Source organism: Buceros rhinoceros, unplaced genomic scaffold (assembly GCF_000710305.1).
Source record: "Buceros rhinoceros silvestris isolate BGI_N320 unplaced genomic scaffold, ASM71030v1 scaffold15498, whole genome shotgun sequence".
NCBI classification, from domain to species: domain Eukaryota; kingdom Metazoa; phylum Chordata; class Aves; order Bucerotiformes; family Bucerotidae; genus Buceros; species Buceros rhinoceros.
Genome location: NW_010428731.1, coordinates 1 through 11,876, shown reverse-complemented (window position 1 = coordinate 11,876; position 11,876 = coordinate 1). Strand labels below are relative to the sequence as shown.

General features: G+C 44.1%; 1 protein-coding gene across 1 annotated transcript in view; it reads right to left on the bottom strand.

The window, feature by feature from the left end:
* LOC104498947 (phospholipid-transporting ATPase ID-like) overlaps positions 1-10,660 on the bottom strand; it is a gene marked incomplete at its 5' end in the record, with an annotated part of 24,915 nt that extends 14,255 nt beyond the window's left edge. The window contains 8 exons of the mRNA XM_010142389.1: positions 1,240-1,404; positions 2,825-2,940; positions 3,791-3,979; positions 4,760-4,925; positions 6,508-6,551; positions 8,701-8,909; positions 10,000-10,196; positions 10,601-10,660. Coding sequence (XP_010140691.1) covers positions 1,240-1,404; positions 2,825-2,940; positions 3,791-3,979; positions 4,760-4,925; positions 6,508-6,551; positions 8,701-8,909; positions 10,000-10,196; positions 10,601-10,660 — 1,146 coding nt within the window. The remainder of the gene's footprint in view (positions 1-1,239; positions 1,405-2,824; positions 2,941-3,790; positions 3,980-4,759; positions 4,926-6,507; positions 6,552-8,700; positions 8,910-9,999; positions 10,197-10,600) is intronic.
* Positions 10,661-11,876: the final 1,216 nt, after the last annotated feature.

Below are 11,876 nucleotides of genomic sequence, written 5' to 3'. Positions count from 1 at the left end.
CTCAGGGGCTTTCCCTCTTTCCCATCAACCAGTTTATGACACTTGGTAGCCCTCTACACCTCCACAAGACTCATCTACTTCCTTGTTGACTCTGGATCCCACACCCATTGGTGTCACAAGCCAGGCTTTCCTACACCCACCCTCTATTCTTTCCACAGCACCTTTGGGAATAAAGTCATTCTCGTACAGAGTACAGAGAGGGCCTGATATTACCAGTGCTTTCTTCTGAGCCATGTATCTTCCTGCTGTGAGCCCTTTTCTCTGCTCAGACCAAGAGCATCTTAACCCTTTCTTGCAAAGCATCTGGCTCCTTACCCTCCTAGACATAAACCTCCCTGTCTTTCCTTTGGACACAAACCACAGATCGTTTGCACAATGTACTTTCTGGACTGGAGGATCAGCATTTTCCACAACTCTGATGAGACCCAGAGACACAATAGGTTCTGCCCCATGGACTATGCAACTTCTAGAGGGCAGCATCTCCTTGGCTTACGTTTACATTTTCCCAGGCCCTGCTGGCATCCTGAGCATACAGCTAATGGAGGGAGCAACGGTGTGGCTCTTAGGAGTTCCAAGATTTCAGGAAAGCACTCTTGCAGTGCAAAAGCTGAATTGCTTCCCCTCAGACCCCACACATCCTTTTCATTCATTATTCACAGCTCTCAAACACAGGCAGACCCCCCTGGGGCATTCAAAAATCTGTAACAACATTCATGGAGAAAAGAATGACTTGAAGATCACAGTTTAGCCTTATTTCGAATTGACACAGAGATGTTCATGGATATCACCTCCCCATCATGCCCAGGGCTGCAAGAACAAAGAATACTCTCTCTGAAACAGAAGGGCATTGGGAGTTATTCACTGCCTGCCATTTCAAAGACAGGAAAATAAATAGATAAGCCATTTGCACATACAAAGGATAGCTATGAAATATTTGTGTCTATGTCATCTCCCTCTGGCTCTGGTATGCCACTTCATCATGACAAAGCTACCCTGACACCCACGTGAGTTAAAATAAAACCATTCCCTTGCACTGGTGACTGACACCCCAGTTACGGGCTTCTGACAGAGGTGCCAGTGAAAACCTGGGACAGCCATATTCCTGACTATTCCTGTCACACAACCCACTGAGCTGTCTGCAGAACAATGTTTACTGAAGTCATACTGAGCCATTTATTGACAAACCACCATCCTCGCTGCCTCCCCCAGAGCTTGGCCCAGATTCCCTGAAACACCAACCATTAGGTCTTTTTCAATCTCTTCATACAACTCCGACAATTTATCTTCCCGTCCTTCCAATGCAGTGCTTGCTTCATGGTGACGCCTGATCCAGTCCTGAAAGTAGTCTTCATCCAAGTTTTTATAGGCCACCACAAGTGTCCTCAGACCTTCACCAGCAAACTCCTGCGAAGACAGTGGTGAGGCAGAATTTGTCAAAGAAGAACAGTCTGCTCACCTGGGCTCACAAAGGACCCTCGGAAAGCAAATCACTATCTGTGAAAGCTTCTTGCCTAAGGTCTGCAGAGGACAGGTGAAAAAATCACAGCTTAGACCACAAACCTTGGGATACTTTTAAGAAACTAGTTCCAGACCACTTTATCACTGCCATGCATGGTCCTTACAAAGAACAAATTCAAAAGGGCTCTCCTGCTTTCTGGCTTTAAAGCTTTTCATTAACAAGGCATTTGTTTCCCAGGCTCATATTTCTCAACAAAACATTCAGAATAGTGACACCTAAATAAACACAACCTTGAAGTTTGGACCTGGGCCCAACATTTTTGTGATAGAAATGCTGTCTGAAATAAAGCATGAGCACAGTCAGTTGTGACATCTCATCAATCCCTTGTAACTGTGTTTCCCGCAGACATGTGATTGACAGTACGTCACCACCAGTGTGGTATGTCACCACACCAGTGTTTGGTGGAATAACAGAGATCCCTTTCTGAAAAATGTGGTGTCCACTCACACTTGAAGCAAAGGTGCATGAGGAACAGGCCACATCCACAGCTCTGCTCTCCCCTTTCCTTTGTTAGCCTCCCCCAGGCATGTTTTTGCTATTGCACAGCCCCTCTGTGAAAACTTTCTGTTATCTGTAACTATCCTGCTATGCACTATACCAGAGGATCTAGCATCACATGGGGGAGTAAACACTGGCCAAAACATCCCCTTACATGAGTAACCGCCCTTATGTGAGCAACCACCTCCCAGTGCACACCCTCAACAGTACAAAACCCCACAACTTTGAGTGACACATTTTTCTTGCTGCCCACTTAATACGACCCTATATGATCTGGGAGAAGACAAGGTGAGTAAGAGTATGTCCCAGTGTCTGCCTGTTACCTTCTGACTGAGACCTCTCAGACTGTAATCACTGCAGATTTTAATTATATTCAAGAAGGCAGACACCTCTGTGGCCCTTTGCTTATCACCTGAGTTACTCTGATCCAGGGCATCCTTGAATCCATTGGGTACATGTGTTGTAGAGTAATAGCAGACATGTTGTGCCATTTCAGGGGTTTCACCTATCCTGCCTGGCTTCCAGCTTCTACTCCAAAGGAATTCAGATCTTCTGAATGTCCTGCATTGTATTTGCTATCTGTGTCCAGATATCCTGGAGCAGGTCAAATGGCACCTGGAGCCCATGTTTAGGCAACTGAATTGAGACCCAAGGCTTTATAAATGAATTACCTTCTCCATTCCATAATTTTAAAATGGGTGCTTAGGTGCTTTTTCTGATATCTGGGGGGTTTTTTTTGTCTCAATACACATCTGGATAAAAGGAAACCATTAAATGCAGAGGTGTCATGCAGAAGAGAACACTTACATTCAGGTGCTCGGTGGTCTCCTCTTTGAGAGCTTCGCAGGATGAATGAAGCAGCTCATAAAGAATGGTGTCAGCACCCTTGCAGTACAAAGTCAAGTCACCTTCTGGACTCCGCACTGTGAGGAAGAGGAAAAGAAACACTACAGATTCCAGACCAGGGCATTTGGGATTCACAGCACTTCCATCAAAGCAAAGATGGGTTTTTAGAGGTACTCCACCAAGTTTTGGCAGGCTCCCAGCAATCAATACAAGCTTTGTTTAGAAAAGAAGATAATGCCACTACTCCCTGTCTCAGTGTAGCAGCACAAGCAACTGTACCCAGATTGCACTGGTCTGAGCAGATGCTCTGGACTATGTGGTTCCTACAAGCAGCACTTCAGGCAGAACATCTGCATACAAAAGTCAAGAAAAGTTTGCTCTTAGGGAACTGGTCTTGCTGCCGTTATTAACCCTACCAGTAATGGCACTACCATTCTCTTGCTACAGTTATGATATTCCAATTTCTGAAATATCTGAGGATGTGGGAAGGTAAATAAAGGCCACATGAGGCTTCTTGAATAATTTCTCTATTTTTCCTTTTGGGAAAGTGGGCTTTCTGCTCATCCTTGTTTTCTCCTTACCCACTTTCTCAGATTTCGCTGACGATTTAAAGCTGATTAGAAGGAAGGCCTCTTCTGCATCGTCATGAGGGAAATAGAATATGTAAAGATCTTGGTGTCTTCAGGAGGCTGCTCCATCATTGTGGTCCAGATGTTGAAATGTTCTTCCATGGGCCTAAGTTAAGTATTTAGCTAGCACTACTAGATAACTGAAAAGTCAAGGTAGGCCATCTCAACTGCTCAGAAGTAAATGTTATTCAGAAAGCATTGCAGAGGAGGTCTCCTAGGAAAATGTGTCACAGCAGAATGAGGGCCAACTTGAGAGCCTAAAAGTAAGGAACAAAAGAAAGGAGCAAAGGGAACCTACCAATAACAGACATTCGCTTGCGAACATTGTTGAAATCAAGGATAGCCAGAAGTTTGTAGATTTTTGTTTCTCCCATTTCCACAACAGTAATGGTCTCTGGTGTGCGAGCCCGAAACACAAATCCAAAGTTTCTGGCAGCAGTGACAAGGGCTCCCTCATCAGGAGATTGGGCCTGATACACCAAGTTACCTGAGATGCAAGGAAAAAAAAAGAATTGTGGCTTCTGCCTTGTTTGTGACACTAAACAAATATAAAACCAAAGACATTATATAGCACATTCCTTTGCTTTCTTGTCTGTCCCCAGACATGCAGCACTAAAAAGCACCTTAAGTCCACGTGTCTCCATCAGGTCCCATCAACCATCTTCCAGGCCAATAAAAGAGGCCTCCTAGACTTTATTCACTCTCTCTGGAGTTCAGAAGATCTCAATGAGAGGACAACTTCTTTGGGTTTAACCCCTTCTAGTTACATCTGGATGTATTTTTTCTCATCAGTATTTTCACTTTATGTGTGTCAGTTAATGGTTCCAGCCTTTAAAGCACAGTTTTCACCCTGTCTGGGATTTGAGGAGACTGATCCAGTACCTGTGGGAACACTGGGTGACTGGAGCTGAGTGTCCAGAGGATAGTTCCTCTATGGTCTTTGCTTTATGGGGCTTAGAGCAGAGTAAAGAAAGAGCGGGGCGAACCATCTGCCACCTCAGGGAAGCTGTGGCACCTGCAACTTCCACACTCCAGAGATGTGGTGTTTGCAGAAGTGTCAGCTCCACCACAGGAACATGCAGGGAGTGGTGGAGCTGGACCTTTCTGTTCCAATGTGGCATCTTCAAAGCCACTGATATATGTGTAGCCGTACACTACAGAAAATTACCAGGGAGCCAAAAGGACCAATAAACAGCTTCTGTGAAGAGAAGACATACTGTAGTGCAGGGGGAACATAACACCCTGTCTTGCGCCTTTAAGTCCTCACCTTCCTTCTTCTCTTCTGGCATCACTGTGTGACAAAGTGAGAGCAAGCGGAAGAACCTGTGTGTTGGGACATCATTCAGCTTCACAGCTTCAACCAAGCTATGGTCATAGAAGGAAAACTTCGGATCAGCTAATGGGTTGTATGAGAAATCAACCTTCTCTGTGTTCTGCAAAAATATGGTTGGTATTATTCGTGGAGCTCTCAAATACCTGCACATCAATGCCTGCCCATCAGAGCCCCTCTTCTTCCTTACATTTACAATGGGCCCCCTCCTGCAGGGCTGTTCATGACAGGGATTGGTGAGTCTAAGCAAGTGGGAAGTCATGAAAGCTATTGAACCACAGGAGAGGACAGGCACTTGAGTTGCCTTTCACAGCAGCACTCAGGCTGACAACCTGATTAGCTAAAGACAAGAACCTGATTAGCTAAAGATGATGTTCTGTACAACAGTAAATGCTCCTACAGGATCTGTGCCAAAGGATTTCTACAGCAAAGAAATGCTTCAACACATGCATGCTTGGAGGCATTGTGCTCCTGATGTCAACGGCTGCCCGTGATAGCGGAATGTGGAAGCCCAATTTAGAACAATTCAAAAGGCTGTGCTCTCCACCCAGTTCTCCCAAAACAACAAAAAATCCTGATATGGAGAAAAGATGGCAGACAAGTGATGTAAAGGTTCAACTGTGCAGGCACTGCCCATTTTGTCTGAAAACAAGGAGCCCCAAGCAGAGGGAAATGTACTGGAGAAATGGCCACAGGCTCACAGCATGATGTGTCACAGAGGAATGCACTGCCAAGCCTGCCCAGGATGATTCCAACTCCCACCCCACCCCAATGAGCTCAGAGTTTCCACGATGGAAGTCATCCTTTTGACCTCTGCAAGCTGATATTTAGGACTTACCACAAGAGCACAGACCCACCCTCCACACACACACATCTGCACAGGAAGATCCAGGCACTGCAATGCCTTAGATGTGTGGGCAGCAGGCCTCTGCTCTTGTGAGTATCATGGACAGGAGAAGCTGCTGGTCAGCTGGTTGGCAGGAGAGCTGCATGTCTTCCCAAGAAATTCAGCCCTTCGCGTTTTGCTGCCTGAGTGATGGCAGTCTGGAGGCACAGCACTCAGCATAAATATCCAATTTAAGTGGGTCATTTGAGTTTTAAATGGCCTGGAAATGAATCATTTGGACAAGGAGTGGGATTTTCATCATCATCTTGCCATTTGTTACTTTGATTACTGCAGGCATCTTTTATTTACATGGGTTTATTCCAGCAAGCAGAAGCTTGATAGAAATGGAGAAGTCACACTTTCAAATTAGAGGAATTTGACAGTGACCTTGTTGTTAATATGAACTGAACTCACTGATTCCCCACCAAATCTTTAATTAACTATCAAGGATAATAAAATGCACCAATGTCCAAGTTTCCTACAAACATCAATGGCCAAGTATTCAACATAAGCCCTGAATGCACTAGGAGGTAATGTGAAGCTGAGGGAACAGTGGGCACTCAGGCTACCTGACCTGTAGGTTTAAACCAGGCTTAGTGGAAAAGAATGCAACCCTGGAAATCCTCTGATATCCACACAAACACACATCCATTGTTGTCTCTTGACCCTTGTCAGGGCCAAGAGCATCATCTCTTGCAAGGTCAAGAGCATGAGCTATGCTTGGGTGGGTTGTGTCTTCTAGCATGTAGGCAGGCAGGTTCGTTGAAAGCACAGATCCTGATAGTACTTGAGCACTTACCTCAGTTATTTCTGTCCTTTGCCCAGACATATCATACACATCACCTGCAAGCAAGAAAGACTGAGGTTATAGCCACAAACTCCGGATAAGTCCAGTCTCTGAGCTTCTCTACCAGAAGAATTTGTTATAGTGTTTTGAAGCTTGTATCTTATTAAACAGTCTCAGTCAGCATAAATATCTTTACATGGGCACTGGTGACTGATGGTGCATTTCAATCATTTTCTATGTTAAGCCATGACAAAATCCAGAGGCTGACAGATGCTTGAAATACAAAGTAGTTACCATAAAAATGACTGGCATGTGGGTAAAGAAGACTTGGCACAGGCTGAACTCAGAAAGGACGTAGTGCTAGGTAGGAAGTGAATGCGCTTCTCTTGCACCTTCCCTTTGGAATGCGAGACAAAATCCAGCTCCTGAATCGTTATGGGTTTGCAACAGTCCCTGGACAACCACAGAAAAGTAGTTGTCAAAGTCCATTCTTCCCAGTTCTAGGTAGCAAGGCTGCTCCATTCGTTTTCCCTGAACTGATGATCTGGTCACAGAAATGGAAGACATCTCATCTCCAGGAGTCACTATTGAAAATTACTCTGCCTGAAGAACAACTTAACTTTGAAGGTCTGGACTGTGCCCAGCCCAGCCAGATTCAACATTCAATTGAAATAAGATTGAAATATAGTGATTTATATGAATGACAGATCCGTACCTGGCACCATCAACATCAGCTGTGACCACAGGCAATTATAGCTACTAGCACTTCCTCACAAAATCCCTAAGGGTGTAAAAGTAACTCAGAGTACATCTCTCCTGAGAACTGCACATCAGTTGATCCCATGAGAATTGTAACTCAGAGGCTTTTGGACACCTTCTTCCCAATGGGAACCTTAAGCCTCCAAACTACCTTCCCTGGCAACAGATCATGGTTTCTATCATGGTTTTCCCAAATGCCCCTGAGCAGCAAATCCAAAGTACATTCTTAGGAAGATGCTAAGCACTTTGAAAACTACAGACAATAAACTATCTGCCTTCTTTCCTTGTATTTTCCATTAATTTCTTAAACTCACATCCTGTATCTATGTTGGTGGTCGTATCCACTTCGGAAAAGTCAAGTAAGGACACATGAATGAACAGATTGAATGTTTTCCAGACCACTTAGCATCACCGACATTAGTTGGCATGGTAGCGCTTTTTGAGATACACAAATATACAAAAACCAAGATTTATAGGAAGAAAACCCTTTTTGCCTTAGGCCAGCTGATAACACTGAGAAAAAAAAAATACAAACTTTCTGGCACACTAGTCCATCAGTAGGTCTGAAACAGGCAAAACAATCAAAACAATCATCAGTCTACAAATAATCAGTGACTAATCTCTCTGGGGGAATTGAGTGATGTTAAGCCATTAGTCAGTTCATGAATTGTTAGCACCTCCTGAGCAGTATGAAGAAAACTGCCCCGGGGCCACACAATGAAGAGCCTTTTAAATCAGTTATTGTTAGGATCTTCAGAACTGACAACTTTTGTTGCCCATTTATTCCAAGTCCCTATAAATTTTCCTCTCTTCTGGTAGATAAAGTATGTCAGGCTTAAAGACAAATGACCAGGCCGTTGACTAGGTGCTGACCAAAGGTTCAGTTACCTGAACAGGATGTGGAAAACCGCTGCTCATGACATGAGGAATTGCTGAATATGAGAGTTAACAGTGTGAGAAGCTGACAAGATTTGCTGATAATCCCATGAGGGATGGCTGATTCCACAAGTGGTTAAGAGATAGTTAGTTATGTGTTATGTTTTGTACTGTTATGAATACCTGGGTAACCATGTCAATAATACCGTAAAAGGATGAGATTACCTAGGTAGTGATATCAGAAAAAAACAAATTTGAGTACAGATGTGGTAAAACTGGGACCAATGAGGTAGAAGTCATAAGTTGTGAGTTCTGTAGTTGGGATGATACTGGGGCAGAAAAAGGAAGGTAAAAGGGTGGCAAAAAAGGGAAAGAAGGGGCAGGAAAATGATATTAAGATAGGCAAATGATGTAATCAGTGCTACCCAGGCATCCTGAATGGGCACTCCTGCCCTTGATCACTGCAGCTTCTTAAAAGACACTCTTTTCTGGATGTCACATTTAGTACCTGTGGACCAAGAGGCGTACAATAGAATGAAGTTTGGAGAACTGTACCAATAGATAACATACCATAGGATTTGCCATTGATGGAGCACTTGTTGAAAGACATGATGTTCTGAGTGAGAGTTCCTGTTTTGTCTGAGAAGATGTACTTGATCTGCCCCAGCTCTTCATTGAGTGTAGTGGTACGGGCCTGAGCTGGCGTGTCATTCAGTGGATAATACATTTTGCGGTCCCAGTCAATGTAGAAACTGTTACCCAAGCGTATAATCTCTACGCTGGTGAAACAGAAAGAGACAGAGATGGAATATTCATTAGTTTAAGGGACAAGATCTTCATCTTCAACACCACCATTAGTGACTGCAATTAGAAGACAACTTTGAAGGTAATGACAAGGTGTACTCATCAGGTTGTCCTCAAATGGCCTGTAGTAAGCGATGGTGAAGAAAGTCCCGTGGAAATGATCTGCTATGTTTATAGCAAATCCCTTTATTTTTAAAACAACATTTTATAAATGCATTTGAAAAGTTTCAGAAGTTTTCGGCTGAAAAGTGAGGCAGGAGCAGTGTTGTTTCACTTGGTGCAGTTTTGGGAGACAGGGACCGTTTGCAGCAGGGCTCTACGCTTGTCTGAGCCCAGTGCCGGGGGATGAGCACAGCCAGAGCTCCACAACAAGGGAGTCATTGTGTAACTCAATACAACCAAGGAGCTGTATCAGCTAGTGGATAACATGAATTTCCACTTTGCTGCTGGGGTGGCATACTGGAGCTGAACAGGATTAATTCGTCATATTTACCAACACAAAAGAGGGTACCAGTAGCAAAACATTCTGAAGAGTTAAGCGCAATGATGACATATACACCCTAGCTTCAAGGTTTTGAGAGTGTCATGGACACATTGCCTACTCTTTACCTCTTCTTGCCTATCAGGAACAACCAACATAACACTACGTTCTCTGTGAAGTGGCAACGTTCACTCTGCTCATATAGCACCGAGGACTTCGGATCCTCAGCCTGATTACACCTACTTGCTTGGCAATGCACAGCCACCTCAAAGAACACACCATTCTTTTCTTGATGGGCAGTGCAAGTGGAAGAGAGCAAGACACTAGCTATAGCAGGCTTCCAGCCTTACTCCTATAGCATCCTACACCTATACCTCCCCTTTAACTGCAAAATCATGCTCTCACATGAAGTCCTCACTCCTGACAAAGACCTCTGAAGGCTGCAGAAATAAGAAAGGCATTGCTGTAGTTGTGTGCAATTGTCCACAATGGAGTTGCATTAATGTTTAGGGAAAATGCTGCTACCAGCTAAGGAAGAAGCTAAACTTCTCAGATGAAACATCAAAGGAGGTTCTGGCACGTACCTGACATAGAGCGAGATTGGCACCACCGTGTTTAGAATGATCACATATGACCAGAACATGAGGAAACCAGAGTAGGAGGCAGAGTTGATGCCTTCTGCCCAGGGCAGATAGACTTGGAAGTAGTAGCCCTTATCATACTCCCAGATGCCATTGCCAATGGCTAGGATAAGACACATCAATGCCAAAAATGCAAAGATCTGCAAAAAAACACAAACAAAAAACAAATCAAAAACTAAACCCAAAACCATCGCACTTTAGAAACAAGGAATTTATTACGTACGGGTTAATCAGAAGACCCTAATGAGATTGGGCTGCACAGCCTGAATCACAGGAAAATGTTCCTAGGGGTAAAGGAGGAAAAACAGCCAAATTATGACACTTCTACCTCAAGGACAAAATTACACAGTGCAGTCTGTCAGTTTGAAATCACAAGACCTCAGACAGCTGGGAATTTAAGTTCCAAGCAGACACCTAAACCAGGGTGGTCATGGGCAGCTAGCCTCTGAACATCTAGTCTTGTTAGAGGTGAGTTGAGCTGTGGGTCCTCAAACGTCTGGCTGCTCACCTGCAAATAGAAACTGCCTGGAGTACTTTACCTGGCCATTTGAGTCAGAACAGAACTAATTCTGTTCACTGATTTCGCTTTCCAGCTCACTCTCTTCTAGGTGACTGCACTGTCTGAAGTCAGCGGCATGTTTTCGCAGACAGTGTCTGGTGCTAGAAGTGGTAACGCTTGATGTTTACAGTCACTAGCAGGGGCTGGGGTGCAGAAAGGCTCTTGCTGAGACTTGCTCCTGTGCAGACCAAGGTCACTGCTAAGTCCTGTGTCCCACGGTGGGGGTGCAGTAAGTGAGAGGCTGCACCTTTGGGGAGGAGCAGACAGGACGGGTGACCCTGAACTGACCAACAAGGTGTTCCACCCATAGATGTCATATTCATTACAAAGCTGAGGGATCACAAGGGTCAAGCTCCCTTCTTCAATGACCAGTGTCTGAGGAGGACTCTGTCTGTTCTGCCTTCAATCCCAATCCATGAATTCCTGAATCCAGCTCCTGAATCCAGCTCCTGAATCTGTTTCCCATCTGTTGATGAGTCCAGTCTGGGCCTTCCCCAGTACCCGCCCACAGCATCAGTGGTGATGGTGACGTGGTTACCACCAGGGGGTTGGGTTCGGTGTTGGTTTTATATATATTTGTATATAGTTCATGTTATTGTTATTAATTTCATTAAAGCATTTCTAGTTTTCTTTTCCAATCCATAAGCCTCTGTCCCTTATTCCCTTTCTCTTCCCCTTTGGGAAGGTAGAGGGGTTAATAGAGAGCAGCTGTCATTTGTCTAATGGCTGGACCAGGCTTAAGCCTTGATTGTATCATAGCTGCCCTCACCATTTCTGAAAAACTACTAAATAATTTGTAACATGGAAATTCCAGCATTGTGGATGTTGGAATTCGGCACTGGATGTCATTCTGATGGCTAAAGAGAGTTAATCACTGGCTCAAAACTAATGGTTTCCTTGGTACCTGCCATCATAATCTGAATATATTTACTGTGAGCAAACAGAAAGCAACACTAGCCAGTGATGGGTATCCTTGGTCTTTAGGGAAGCCTGTTTCCTGAAGCCTTAAACAACCAGACAAAGAGCAACTAGAAAGAGAATTTTAAAGTGGGACACTTAGTGAATTCTAGGACTTGCTCAGGAACGCCATTTAATAGGCAAAAAAACATTATGTGTGTGATAAAGCATTTTTGGTTAAAAGAAGACAAGACCATAGCAATACAATTATTCGGAGAAGAATACAAAAAGAGGAGGAAAAAGGGAAGTTGGCAGAAATATAAACTGCAAGGAATTATAGAACTAGTATATATATATATATAAA